Below are 15,690 nucleotides of genomic sequence, written 5' to 3'. Positions count from 1 at the left end.
TACTTTGCTTTTACTTTAATTATTGTTAGTTTAATCATATATATAATCAATGTTAATTCAAAGTATAACTAAATAGTTTTATTTTGAACAAAGTATTGGTGAATTAAATAAATCAAACAATTATAACTCCGCCCACAAATAAACTGCTAAAGAAATACTTTATTTACCAGTTTTATATTTTTACCCTGATTGATACGGTTTTATGCTGTCACGTATTTGTGACAGTCGGCGCGAAAGGGTTAAAGAAGGGAACTAAAAAAAGAAGGGAATACGCACACGGCTAAACTCCTTTACTACAGTTGCATTCCACAACCTCAACGAAGCACCACTCAGTTCAAGCTCAATATGAATGGGAAAAGGCATCAGGTGCCCTGATACTTTATACAGTTCAAGTTTAACATGGCTAAACTCTCCTCAGTGAGGATTTTTAAAGTTTCCTAGATTCCCATCCGTAACCCTTTGACGCAGAATTTTTATCAAAAATATTTTTCATTATTTGGTATTAATTTAGGACAAAATAATTGAAAAATGTTATAATTAGCATTTTGATAATTTGTAGTTACGAAATACAGAATGAAACACCAGTGTATTTTTCCGAAAATTCTAACCGGTGTATTTTTCTGAGAATTTTCCAAACACAGCTCAATTCCAATAAATTTTCAAATTTGCACTTATTTGCTATTACTTGACTCTGAAAGAAATAGTTATTCATCTTGGAAATTTCATTAGTTTTTTGAAAATTAATTATTGATAAATATTTATATATAAATGAAAAAAAAATTAATACTACTTTTCTTGTATTTAGTGCAAATGTAATTCCGATAAAGTAACGGATCTTTTTCAGTAATTGATTGACTGTTTTTTTTAAGTAAGAAATATCAAAATTTATTTTCGTTTGTCATTAGAGCGTTAGAAAAAAATATATATATATAAATGAGGGTCACCGGTATTCGATCTGCTTCAAGGGTCTGCTCCACCAAATCTAAAACTATTTAATTTTCGTTTCTATTTTTTATCCACCGTCCAAACTAGCATATGAATATGACTGCAAAAGCATTAAGAGCAGCACTCTAGCTCATTTGCAGAAACTTTAGTGAGAGTCCTGCCGTCATAATTGTTTAAATAATCCCTGAAAGAATGTAACCTTACGGCAGCATTGTGTCTTAATTTTCTTTTTATTGTAACTTTAATGTTTGTACTGAAAACCTTTTTCAAATCAAGCAAAAATATTACAGTTTCAAACCTTTCATCCCAAAGTGATTACAAATTATAAAAAACTTTTTTTAAAAAGTATTGTCATTTAGGTATAATGGTCACTTAGGTTCGTAATGCCGTTTTAGCTGACGTCACACTAGCGATAGGATCAAATTGCGATGTCATTAAAATTTCATGACAAGGTGGATTTTAGCTGAGCATACAAGAAGCTGCAAAAAGAAGCCTTACAATTACCTAAATTTAAGAATATTTTATTAAATAATTTTTTTACGTTTAGACAACCTCGATTTAAGGTTTTTATACATAAGGTTGTTTTCCAAGGTTTTGGATTAGGGTAACGTGCGTAGAATAGAACAGATGGTCACAGATCTCGTTTTGAGGTTAGAAGGCTTGCACATAAACTGCAAAACAAACCTTGTTAGGTGTACAATAAAAGGGTTTTGGTGAATTAAAATAAACCTTTTTTGCTATATGGGTCTGGGGAGTTGGGGAGCGAAGCAAGCAGATTCGGAGCTTCCAAATATTTTAAACAACAGATAAAGTTTTATTTACTGCAACTTGATTCGTCACTGTCATCTTCGCAGTCAGATATTCCATCACATACGCCTGATTTTAGGATGCATTGGCCGCTTCTACATCGAAATTCGGTTTCTGAGTCACATACTCTGGCATGACAATCGCGTTCGTCACTGTTATCCTCGCAATCTTCGTCTCCGTCGCAAACATACAATTCTTTAATACACTCTCCATCGCCACACCGAAATTTGTCTTGACAATCTGTAAGAAAAAAAAATCTTTAAAATAAATATCGATTCCAGTTATGGAAAAGTAGGCTAATAATAGGTAAGAGAACCAAAACCTTTAATTTTTTAACAATATTCTATGATTTATTATTATTTTTTATTTACTAGTGGGCTGCGCCCCCTGCTCGCTAACGCTCGCCAACCCCCGAAAATTGCTACGCAATCTTATATGGTTTGCTTCTCAAACCAAGCTCGCTTCGCTCGTTTCTAACTTAGGTGCATTGCAAATGTACAAAATTCTAAGAATTCAAAACAATCATTCAAACCCATATAACAACTTTCTTTTTAAAAAAATTACATCTTTTTAGCAAATACTAAGTCATTAAAATAAATTTGAATTCAAATAAGTGACATGTAATTCGTTAAACCTATTAGAAACTTGCTGTAGTATAAAATCTTAAGACAAAAATTTCCAAAACTGATATCTCTTTAAAAAGGTTAAACTTTTGCCTATAATTAAGTCTATTAAAAATTGAAATAGGTGAATTGCAATGGAAAAACCTGCATAAACAAATAAATTCTAGTGAAACAGATAAATTCGTGATACAAATCACAAGTTGGTCAAATAAATTCGTAATATATAAATTCGTGAAAAAAAGCGCTTTCGACAAAATACTAAAATAGAGATCTATCCATAAAGACTACTCACTTCTGCCTAGCTTATGCTCTCTCTGGTTATTTCAGTTTCCGTTTTTAAAAGCGCTATTTGTTGAGCCATCTCAGCAAGATTTGGCAATCATTGGTCGATTTTCTAGCGTTGCCATTCGGGGAGTTGTAATGAGGCATTTTTTTGTCGCCATGTAAGAGAAACATATATATAGATTTTCGCTGGAAGTAAAACAGTTAGCTTGCTTTGCTTTCCTTATAGTTGGTTTTCTTTATTTTTTCCCCATTCATAACATAAACTATAAACCTTCGATCTCAATCCCTTAAGTAAAAAACGTTTTCATATTATTTTGTATGAATTTGTACTAAGTTTATTTCGTGCGAGAAACATTTTTTTACTAATATCTAGCTATTTTGCAGGTCAAAAAGAAATTAATTTAAAGAATGACATTTTGACGTTATTTTACCCATTATCAACTCTCGTGACTTCCTTAATTATTGATCAATTTTCCCGTTTATATCGTTTATAGGAAATGTCATGTAACATATATTTCGTATAAACTTTCTTTTTTGTATCCAATGATTTCTGTAGTATTGTAGTGTATCTATCACTACAAAAATACAATTCCAATTCGTCAGTATATAAGACATGTTAACCTGATTCTATGATGGGGTACCTTTTCATAGATGAAGGTTAACATTGTCGATATCTACTGCCTCCACATAGGTGACCTTCTTACATGTGTGATGTGAACTCACAATTCGATCTGAACACGCCAACTGCGATGGATGGTCCACTTTGAACAATTGACTTGCAACTTGTGACTGCAACATTATCAACCTCCTCGCGCTGTTGCTACTCAGTCTCGATCACACACAACGCCGGCCTGCATACACCTTACTGCTAATGACAACGCAGGAGCAACCCCAACCGTGCACTTAATACAGCTCTCATGATCAGCAAAATGTACGGTGATCTTAATACAACTCTACCGACTTCTCACAAAACAGCAATGAATCTACTAGAAGTGTCTGTTCATCGAATTCTATCAGAGATATAATTCTGGTGGGGGAGTACTGTAGTGTATCTACTACTACAAAACTACAATTCTAATTCGTTAGTATATGAAACATGTTAACTCGATTCCATGATGGGGTACCTTTTCATAGATGAAGGTTAAAATTGTCATTATCTACTACCTCAGCAGTATTTTTATATACTAAAAAAAGATGAGATCTTAACTAACGTAAAAAAGGGAATACGCACACGACTAAACTTGCCTCAGTGAATATTTTTCATGTTTCTCAGATTCCCTTCTGTAACCCTTTGGTGCAGAATTTTTATAAAAGATATTTTTCATTATTTGGTATTAATTTAGGTCAAAATAATTGAAAAATGTTATATTTAGCATTTTGATAATTTGTAGTTATGAAATACGGAATGAAACACCGGTGTATTTGTCTGAGCATTTTAATCTGTGTATTTGTCTGAAAATCTTCCAAACACAGCTCACTTCCAATATTTTTTCAAATTTACACTTATTTGCCATTACTTGACTCTGAAGGAAATAGTTATTCAATTTAGAAATTTCTTTAGTTTTAAAAAATCAATTATTGATAAATGTTTGAATATGAATGAAAAAAAAATTAATTCTACTTTTCTTTTATTTCCACCGTCTTGTTTTTTCCACCGTCCAAACTGACATATGAATGTGACTGCAAAAGCATTAAGATCAGCACTCTAGCTCATTAGCAGAAACTTTAGTGAGGGTCCTGCCGGCATAATCGCTTAAATAATCCTAGAAAACCTTGCGGCAGCCTTGTGTCAGAATTTTCTTTTTATTGTCACAAAAAGGTTTGTACTAAAAACCTTTTTTCAAATAAAGCAAAAATATTGCAGTTTCAAACCTTTCATCCTAAAAGGATTAAAAATTATAATTTGAAACCTTTTTTAAAAAAGTATTGTCAGTTAGGTATAATGGTTACTTGTGTCCATGATGACGTTTTAGCTGACGTCACACTAGTGATAGGATCAAATTTCTTTGTCCATTTAAAGTTTCATGACAAGGTGAATTTTAGCTGAGCACACAAGATTTCGCGAAAAGAAACCTTATCCTGTCTTTAACCCTAGATTTATGATTATTTTCACCTTGAGATTAGCTTTATTAAAGCTTTTTTTCACGTTTGAAAACCCTAAGTGAACTTCGATTTAAGTGTTTTATTTAGTATGCTGTTTTCCAAGGTTTCGGATCAGGGTAATGTGCTTAAAATAAAGCAGATTGTCACAGATTTCGCTTTAAGGATAGAAGGTTTACACGTAAACAGCATTACAAACCTTTTTAGTTTTACATGAAAACGTTTTTGCTAAGTGAAAATAAACCTTATTTTGCTATCTGGAAATTCGACTTGCTAAAGCATCTATTGCGGGTGCGTTCTCTATGAATTTCAATCATTTTCTGACCGTTACAATTAGAATTTATAGTGAAATTATCACCACTACCTAGTTTGACCTCATGTCGAAAAGTGTTCAAAATTGAACTGCGTTCTGAGCTAGATGAATAGGCTTGCTTCAGTTTTTCATTCACTAACAAGCAGAATTTATAGCGCCATTTTTGCCGCCAAATAGAATTTATCGTCAATCGCAATTTCGACAAAATTTTCTAGCGAGAGTACTTAAATTTCAACTGATCATGAAACCAATACTACTTGCATTTGTTTTCTAAATAATACAAGTGAGCTTTATTGTCCTTTTTATGGCCAATCAGAATTTTGATAGCTTTTGCTTTGTCACAATCTTCTAATTAAACAGACATTAAAATAAAAAAACTACAAAAAACTAACTGAAAAAAGGAAGAAAAAGAAGAAAGTAAAAATTTAAAACACATTTCTCTGAAAGACTAAAAAGGGACAATAAATCTATTTTTGACAGACGAAAAAGGTAAAAAAGTTTGGTTCACTTTCATAATAGCCGTCAAACAAAGCGTCCAATAAATTGTAACTTTAACAACTTGGTTAATTCTATTGCGTAAAACATTAGGGAAAAAAAGAAGAAGAAAAAAAAACATAGCTTAAGACATTTTTGTTTGTATGCTTTTACACTGCATAAAAATTTAATTCAATTTACCGTCTTTGGTAAGAATTTTTAATTACAAAGAAAAATTATAAGAAAAATAAGAGATTAAATACAATAAATCTTTCGAGCATGCAAGCACCTTATTATTGAGTTGCGTTTCACGATCAAAATGCGAAGAAAAATATCCGACACTGAGCAAAAAATTTCTAAAAGCTAAAATGAATCATTTTTATGTAATAATTAAACATGACCAAAAATTATTTAAATTAATTTATTGAATTTAAAAAAAGCTTTTATCACATTTATGAGTTTACTTGCCTGAATTTCATTATTTAAGTAGAAATCGCATTTTTTCCTATTATTTTACCCTTTGGCTTTAACGCATTTTTTCCTATTATTTATCCTTTTGGCTTTAACGCATTTTCTTCTATTATTTAACCCATTGGCTTTAACGCAAATTCTCCTATTATTTAACCCTTTAGTTTTATCGCATTTTCTCCTAATACTTAACCTTTTGGCTTTAACGCATTTTCTCCTATTATTTAGGCTTTGGTAAGTATACCCACCACGAACCTCAAATTTTAAATGAAGATGGGAAACCATGTCATTTGTTCGACCATCTACTGATAAATTCAGGGAATACAAAGAAGGGAAAAAAACATTGAAGGATTTTCTTTTAAATAAATGCGGGTAACAATAAAGATTCGAGTGAGATCAAGATGTCAACACTAGAGAGCTACATTCTCTCGTACGTTATGAGCCGTTATTTCAAGGTGCAAGTTTACTGCTAACTCTTTAAAATAGGAAAAGATTTAAATTCTCCCCCCCCCCCCTCAAAAAAAGTTTTAAAAATCAAATTAGTTTTTGGGTAATAATCGAAATGAATTTTATTTAATAAATCAATCTCAATCCCAAAAATATTTAATAATAACATAACTCGAAAAAAAATGGCCAAATAAAAAAGTTTTTCGGAGCTCAGGAGGTTAAACGTCTATCCCTACCGAAAACTCCTCCATGTCTATCAAAAGTGATGAGACCTAAGCTATTCATTCTCGATCTAGCAAAAAATTATTTTATTTTCACGAAAGTCCACTTCAAAAAAATTTTAAAATTTATATTTTATTATTTAAATGTAAATTAAAAGTATATTTATCATGCTTCCAACTTACCTTGCGTTGAAGATACTACAACGATGATCAACAAAGCAATTATTATGCGTAGAGCCATTGTATACAATTGAATACTCAACTTACAATTGAGTTAATATTTCATAAATAGCGAGTAATGATTTGCCTTAACAAGCATTAAATGAGGAAGTCTACAAAGGGGTATATCAGCAACCGGAAATCGATTAAAATGCCCAGATAAAAGACTCTTAACACAAATAACAAAATGTTCAACTACTTATACATTTAATCTCATCAAACAGCTATTTTTTTTACAGCAAGTCCAGTCAATGGGCATTTTTATCACTAAATAGTCCAAGGAAGTCATTTTGAGTGTTTTTCATTTACAAAACATGTACAAATAATAATGCATAATTTTTTTTTTCAAGTCAAGTAATTATTTTTATTGTTAGTATTTACTAATAACTTGTTATATAACTGGAAATAATATAAAAAATATTAAAAATTAATTTTAAACAAATTTCTTTACACATTAATTATTCTTTCACATTTCGACAGTTTTTGGTCAATATACTAAGTTTCAGTCCTTCTAGAGTAAATAAAGACTGAATTATATGAAAAATATTTTAAGAAATGTATCATTAATATCAAACTGTACTTATTTGTTTTATTGAAAGTTCTAAAATAGGAAGAAATTTTTTACGTATCGATTGGTTTCGCTTGGAAAGTTTTTTAAAATTATTTTTAAACTGTCTCTCGTAAAGTTTAAAGTAGCATTTAAAGTAACGCTTTAGAGAAAGTATTCTATTTTTTACTATCATTATATTCTAATAGTTCTGTAATGCAAAATGCACGGTACCAGAGATATTTTATATTCTACGGTATCAAAATGTACAAATCTTAAGGTTTACATTGAAAGGTTTTTGCTGGGGGAAAATAAACCTTATTTTGCTATCTGGGAAGGCTATTAAGGCAACTATTTTTAAGGATAATTGTAATGGAAACTCAATATCTGTCCAATAGATGTTTGATCTTTTAAACTGAACTTTTTCCGTAAAGCACAAAATAAATATATTTAACTAAATATATTATATATATTAACTTTATTATGTATATTAAATGTATTACATATATTAAATATATTATAGATATTAAATATATTAAGAATAAAAAAAATAAACACTTCATCTGGCATTTTGTTTTAAAAATACTGTACTAGCTATAAGTGTATATAAATTGAAACCTATATACTATTTCCTACTTGTTCATTGAATTATTTATTTAAATTCGAAAACATAGATGGTTCATTTCATTTACCATCAATAGCAATAAATATTGAAATTAAAATAATAAAGCATTTTAAGAATTTTTAATTTGAAATATTGAGATTTCCTTGAATTTTGCTTGAAAATGGTCAGAAAAGTCCAGTTCTCCATTTGCAGTATCATCAATAATACTGTCGATATCAGTAGATTCCTTTTTCGCATCATCTAAATGAAATAAAAATCTAATTATGCAGAAGAAGAAAAAATTCAACATTTTTTTAAACTAACGATAATAAATCAGAGGACAACTTCGATATAAAATGCATTGAATGTAAATAGTTACAAATTTAATGGGCGCGTTAAATTTGAATGTTTGAAGCCTGCCGCTCTTCTCAAAGACTAAAAAAAAATTCTCACTATTTGATCCAGAAGTCCCTTTGTCTTCTGGATTGGATTCAAAATTACAAGACCACGGAGTTGAACATTGGTAGTCGTTAAACCGAAATATTGGGTCGACTGTTCAACGACGATTTTAAAATAAAATATGCTGAGTTACGTCATCTTGTGAAGTCATTCCATATATAGTGTAACAGCAATTCTGGTATGACGTAAATTTACAGCATGACTACATAGCGTCAGTCTGCTACAGAGCACATGTTGCAAACCTCGATGACGGTGCTTCCTCAAAAAATTTCAGGACGCAAACTATTGTGGGTAAAATATTCCACCCCACTTTTATAGGTGTTCTTCGCTGATTGTTTTTTGTTGTTGTTGTTGACTTTATCATATACATATATGACTCTATCTTTGCGCTTCATGGAGTCAATATTTGTTTCATGTTCGTGTGTTTTTTTAATGTGTTCAATGTTTTCATCATTCATGTACCTCATGTTCATGTGTTTATCATGTGTTTTTGGACGTGGGCAGAGCTGTTTTTTGTGTGTCGCTCATAGCGTACCAGTTTTTCGTGATACGCGTACTTTTTATTACTGTTTAAGGTTTTTGCAGAACACTTTGCAACGAAAAGAAAATGGGTGTCGCAATTCGAAAATGTCGAGTCTCTGTACCTATAAAACCGCAACCTCATCTTTAGAATTCATCTTTAGAATCTCAAGCTTATATCTCGGAATAACTACATCTCGATTGGTTGCAAGGCAGCTACTGGTCTATAAAACGGGCCATGTTTTTTATCACCACCCCTTTCTCACAACTGTATTTCAATTAGAACGAATTGACCTGCAGTTGAAAGAATTTTTGTAGTTATTTTTTTTTTGTCAGCAGTGACCTTTGACCACGGCCAGCACGACCATTGTAACTATTTTGAAAATTAGCGCGAAGAAAGAAATCGGTTTTCCCTGGCAGTATACAACTATTCTTATGGCCTGGTTTCTTAGGACAGGTCGGCGTTACAAAACGTTAACTTGAAGCGAGAGCTAACCTATGATTGGTCAATTTGTGCGTTAGACAGCATGCGTCATCGAACGCTCAGCTTGAACGACAACTGCAATCCGAATCAATAGCAGTTAGATTACAAAGTAGCGTTAACGACAGAAGCAATGGCGGACAACAGCCAACAGATTCATGAAATCGGCCTAGATTTTGATTTCGAGGGAAAATTTATCTCTGAAATTTAAAAAATGATCTAATTTGTATAATGTAAGATATAAATCATACAAAGATCCCGTGCTTAAAACAATTTGTGGTTACAGTTTAAAAGGTCATTTTCCCCTTGAAGCACTGATCAACAATAGCACATATAAAGTTATAGGAACGAGCTACAAAATCCAAATAGATATTTGTTTACATCATTAACGCATGCGCAATGCGAGATAATGTCTGAGTTGGAACGACTGCTTACGCTGAGCTTGCAAAACAGTATTTTGTTGGGGACACTATTACGTCAACTTTCAACTGACGGGTGGTACCTCAAACGGAGGGTACGTCAACTTCCAGCTGACTCCCAGAGAAGGCCCTTGTCTTAAAAAACCAAGCCTTTACATCCATTTTTTTTGTTGATTCGCGGTCTTATTAAAATTATGTAACACTTTATTTACCTCACTTATCTTCATCTCTTCCATCTGAACAGTCCCACTGACGATTGCAAAAAAATCGTTTTAGAAGGCATTTATTTTCATCGCATTCGGATTTATTTTCATCGTTTCCTCTTCGCACTCATAAGTTTCGCAGTTTTCTTCATCATTTTCGTTCACGAAATTCATTCGACAGTCGCATCGATATTCTTGAGGAACATACTCTTTGTTGCCGCAATAAAATCCTCCACATTCGGATTTTACTGATGGAAGAAACACACATTCTAGAAAGTATGTAACCTTATGGCAACCGTGTGTCGGAATTTTCTTTTTATTGTCACTAAAATGGTTGTACTAAAAACCTTTTTCTAATAAAGAAAAAGTATTGTAGTTTCAAACCTTTCATCTTAAAAGGATTAAAAACTATTTTTTTAAAAAGTATTGTCACATGGGTAAAATGGTCACTAAGGTCCATAATGACGTTTTAGCTGACGTCACACTAGCGATAGGATCAAATTGCGTTGTCCATTAAAATTTCATGACAAGGTGGATTTTAGCTGAGCATACAAGACTTTGCGAAAAGAAACCTTATAATTGCCTAGATTTAAGATGATATTTTCACCTTGAGATTAGCTTTATTAAAGGATTTTTTCACGCTTGAAAACCCTAATTCAACCTCGGTTTAAGGTTTTGATATCGAAGGTTGTTTTCTCAGGTTTTGGATCAGGGTAATGTGCGTAGAATAGAGCAGATAGTCGCAGATCTCGTTTTAAGGTTAAGAGGTTTGCGCGTAAGCCGAAATCAAACCTTTTTAGGTTTATATTAAAAGGTTTTTGCTGGGTGAAAATAAACATTATTTTGATATCTGGGATAGTCAAAAATCATTCTATTTAGAGTTCACAATTTAATAAACTTAAAATGACTCCTCCAATTGTATTATAAAATGCTTAAATTTTACTGTTTTCAACATTTCAAAGATTTATTAATGGATTTTTTTAAAGAATTTTTTGCTTTATGGAGATGGTATGGAGATGATCTATACCATCAGGGATAAGTAACAACATAAACTTAAAACCCAGATATCAAAATAAGGCTTGTTTTTACTCAGCAAAAAACCTTTTAATGTAAACCTAAAAAGGTTTTTAATAAGGTTTACGTATAAACCTTCTAATCTTAAAACGAGATCGGTGACAATAAGCACATTACCCTAATCCAAAAACCTTGGAAAACAACCTTCTATTTAAATACCTTAAATCGAGGTTGTCTTAGCGTGAAAAATTCCTTAAATAAAGCTAGTCGTAAGGTGAAAATAATCTTAAATCTAGGTAAATCTAAGGTTTCTTTTCGCAACGTCTTGTATGCTCCGCAAAAATCCTCTCGTCAACTAAAACGTCACCATGGACCTAAGTGATCATTATACCTATGAGACAATACTTTTTAAAAAAGCTTTAAAAATAATTTTTAATCTTTTTAAGATGAAAGGTTTGAAACTGCAATAGTTTTTGCCATATTTGAAAAAAAGTTTTTAGTACAAACATTTCCGTGACAATAAAAAGAAAATTCCGGTACAAGGTTGCAGTAAGAATTCATGCTTTCTGGGGTTATGTTCTTCTCTTTTGGCCATTAGTATACATGCTTTATAAAATTTCAAAGCGTGTAAACATAGAGTGCAGTTGCAGAATACTACCGACTTAAAAGCATATCTTAGTAAGCTTACGCGTTTTCTTTACTCTCACAGATTATGGTATACATTTAGAGTACTGAAAGGCTCTTCTGCTTTGTTTATTACATTACTCAATACTGTATCTACAAAGGTTTTGCGGTAAAGCTCTTTCTTTGAGATAAAACAACTCTCCTTACCTTAGCTTTTACGTAGGTGCTTTGCTTTATTCAATAATAATTTCCCAGAAAGCATGTAACCTTACAGCAACTTTGTATCAGAATCTTCTTTACATTGTCACGGAAATGTTTGCACTAAAAACCTTTTTTCAATGAAGCAAAATTATTGCAGTTTCAAACCTTTCATCCTAAAGGGGTTAAAAATTACTTTTAAAGCCTTTTTTTAAAAAGTATTGTCACATAGGTAAAATGGTCACTTAAGTCCATGATGACGTTTCAGCTGACGTTACACTAGCGATAGGATCAAATTGCATTGTCCATTAAAACTTTATGAAAAAGCACACAAGACGTTGCGAAAAGAAACCTTATAATTATCTGCATAAGATTATGTTCACCTTAAGACAAGCTTTATTCAAGGATTCTTTTCTCTTTTGAAAACCCTAAGACAACCACGATTTAATGCTTTTATAAAGAAAATTGTTTTCCAGAGTTTTGGATTAGGGCGCAGAATAGAGCAGATTATCACTGATTTCCTTTTAAGATTAGAAGGTTTTTCCCGTAGACCACATAAAAACCTTTTTAGGTTTACATCAAAAGGTTTTTGCTCAGTAAAAATGAACCTTATTTTGCTGTCTGGATTGTATTTCTCTACAGCTATCATCAAAGCATATAATGGTAAGAGAGATTGTAACTGTAAAGAATTTGCTGGAGTTTAATAATTGCCATAGGTAGTGTTATAAAGTTTTATAGGTAAAATATAAATCAGCCATAATTTTTAGTTAATAAAAAAACTTAAATACGCAGAAGAACCTGTACTATACGAAACTGACAATTACGAAGAAATAACAATTTGGAAATCCTTCTAAGCATTTAAAAAAAGAAACTTGAAATTCATTTATCTCCTTCTCTGTTTGCGTTACATCTCATACATTCGGCGTATTTGCGACCGTGTGGTCGATGTCGGGGAAAAATTGCAACATTGAGATTGAATTCGTCTCTTTAAAATCCTCGATTATTTTTGTATTTCTGAATATTGCTAAGAGATGGAGCAACTACTCTCACTTTCTTCACAGTTTTCGCATTGAGATTTCTCGCCTTGAATTGAAATCAAAGTCATTTAGGATTCTCCTTAATTTCGCTTTCATTACTGTTACCGTTGCATGCTAAAATAGTTACGCTTTATTCAGAGAGCGATAATATTAATTTAGTGATAATATCGAGTGATATTATCAAGTGATAATATTTATTCAGAGTCCGGTGAATCAGAAGACGATTATATGAGCTCACTAAGGATGCGGGTTGAAGTAAAAGCAGTGTGTCCTGATTATCGTCGTTTCAATTTTACCGATGCATTTTTTATGATAAGACTTGAGTGCATTGCAGGGAAAACTGGAGATCAGTGGAAGGTACATTACATATTTCATCACCAATAGGTCAGGCAAAAAATATGCCGACAAGAAAATTTTGCCTTTTCGAATTTAGGATAGAACATATATTGATTTTCTGCAGTAAAAAATGCTTCTTTTGGGCTAGAAATTCGAAGGAAAAAAATCCTGCGGCGAAGAGGTTAAATACAATCCACATTTCTGCAATTGTGATAACCGAACAAAGCATTGAAATTTGAGTTTCAAACAAACTCAGAACTAAAGTTCAGATTATATAAGAAGAATTGTGCTGTGAATTTTTAATCTAACTTATGCAATTTCCAAGAGAACAATTAAAATTTGAGCGAAGAATATAATTTCCAAATAAACAACCACAGCAACCCATTTGAAACAGACCCTATAGCTGAAATGAATCAAACTCATTAAAATCTAAACAATTGACATTTATTGATTTCTTGACCTTACAGAGCCGCACAAACGCTCAGTTTAAAGAACAAAAAGTTCTTTTACGTACGGCCTGGCGTATAAGCTACTATATGATAAGCTGTATCATGTATTAAATTTAATTAATATTTTAGCTGTATAGCAATGTTATACCTCAATTTTAATAATACAGCTGTATGACGGAAATATTTGTATGTTTGTTAAGGAAAATAGCAAAAGAAATTTTAATGGACTTTGGTTAACTGAGATAAATTCGATTAAAGAAATTCGGCTCTACTGTGCTTGCATTTATAAATAAATACTTTATGTCCCGAATCGAGATCACTTCAAAGTCCCTATTCCTCATTAAAGCACTCTGAAATCCTGCTGAACCCTTTTCATTAGGGATTCAACAATTTGTGCATCACATGGACCTAAAAGGGCATGAAAACGCGGCATCGAAATAATTAGTTTCTGCTGCAGTGCCCGCTCTTCGCTTATAAAATATTTTCTACCCTTGAGCTATTCAACAGGGTGGAAAATTTGATATAAAGCTCACGATGACAGTGACCCCTGGTGAAAGAACAAAGCACTCTTGTTAGTCTCGAAAATTTCGTTCCACCACATGCACATCGTCTGTTGTTTTCACTAAAACGACTTTTCGGATTTGTGGATCTGTTTTATTCTTCTGGTGGTGGCAACGCCGACATAGCCTCGCAATGGTTATGGGGTTGTCGAGATTTTAAGCATTAAATTATACGCGGAGTTGGGTTTTATTTTCTAAAATGCTTCTCAATGGCTGTTTCGTTTAATGTACTCCAGTTTGAAGGGTTTTTATGGTGAATAAGGATAAGAGTTTTTTTCGTTATTTCTCTGACTCTCTGGTCAAACGATATTCAAAACAGTTTATAATTCGAATAAAACTATAAAATTTAATGCGATGGATGCAGGATTAAACAAAATTATTTCTATCTGTTTTTACCAGTTTTAAAATAACTTTTGTTTAAAACTATTTGTTACAGAAATTTAACTATAGTTATTTAGGGATTATGTGTAACAGAAAAGTGAGTTTAGTTGCTTATCATCGTCCGGAATTCATTTGTTGAAAGAAATTTATTTATTTACAGTTGTTGTTGAATGGAATACACTTGAAATATATATGCAGATTATTTGTAACTAACGCCCTTAACATATCACCATCGATTGTAATTTAAACCAAGGGAAAATGTTATCAAACTCAAAGGATAGGACAAAATAGAAGTAAATAAAAATTCCAAAACTTATTCGAAACTAGCTGTTAACTGAAATTTGGAGTTAAAAATCAAATTTCTCAAAATCTTTCAGAAATCCATCAAGTTCTGTGGAGAATTTCGACTTTTTTTAGTAATTTGTCAAATTTTAAAAACATTTTCCATTTCTCCTAAATTGAATATTAATTCGAGGCTACTGATTTCTATTTTTTCTTATTTTATTTTTGACATGAATTCTAAAAATATTCATTAAGCGTAATAGTTACAGAGCACACTTTCTTAATTCAATCAGCTAATACTACCGAGTTAATACTACCGAATTAATACTACCGAGTTAATACTACCGTCGTCAGTTAATACTACCGATACAACTTTACTCACATATCAATATTCCTTTAGGTTAGTACTAACCAATCACAGAACTAAAATTAAAAAATTTTCTCGAACAAATTATATCCTAGCATTGTTTTTACTTCGTACAACTTTACTCACATATCAATATTCCTTTAGGTTAGTACTAACCAATCACAGAACTAAAATTAAAAAATTTTCTCGAACAAATTATATCCTAGCATTGTTTTTACTTCGTAATTATATGTATAGTACGATGATAATACTTATATAATACTTAATAATTATCATTATAGTATTAAGTATATAAAGTATTATGAAGT

At 31.6% G+C, this 15,690-nt stretch overlaps 1 protein-coding gene across 2 annotated transcripts in view; it reads right to left on the bottom strand.

Annotated features, from left to right (window-relative positions):
* LOC107443409 (low-density lipoprotein receptor-like) overlaps positions 1-7,049 on the bottom strand; it is a 33,251-nt gene extending 26,202 nt beyond the window's left edge. Inside the window, exons 1-2 of one of the 2 annotated variants that reach the window (XM_043048566.2) lie at positions 6,867-7,026; positions 1,768-1,992 (exon numbers count right to left, since the gene is read on the bottom strand). In XM_043048566.2, coding sequence (XP_042904500.1) covers positions 1,768-1,992; positions 6,867-6,924 — 283 coding nt within the window. In that variant the 5' untranslated portion in view covers positions 6,925-7,026. Of the gene's footprint in view, positions 1-1,767; positions 1,993-6,866 lie in introns of both variants that reach the window. The other variant, XM_071182026.1, reaches the window with a different exon arrangement.
* Between the last annotated feature and the right edge of the window lie 8,641 nt (positions 7,050-15,690).

The sequence above is a fragment of the Parasteatoda tepidariorum genome, chromosome 6 (assembly GCF_043381705.1).
Source record: "Parasteatoda tepidariorum isolate YZ-2023 chromosome 6, CAS_Ptep_4.0, whole genome shotgun sequence".
NCBI lineage: Eukaryota > Metazoa > Arthropoda > Arachnida > Araneae > Theridiidae > Parasteatoda > Parasteatoda tepidariorum.
This window is presented reverse-complemented; position numbering and strand designations above follow the sequence as displayed.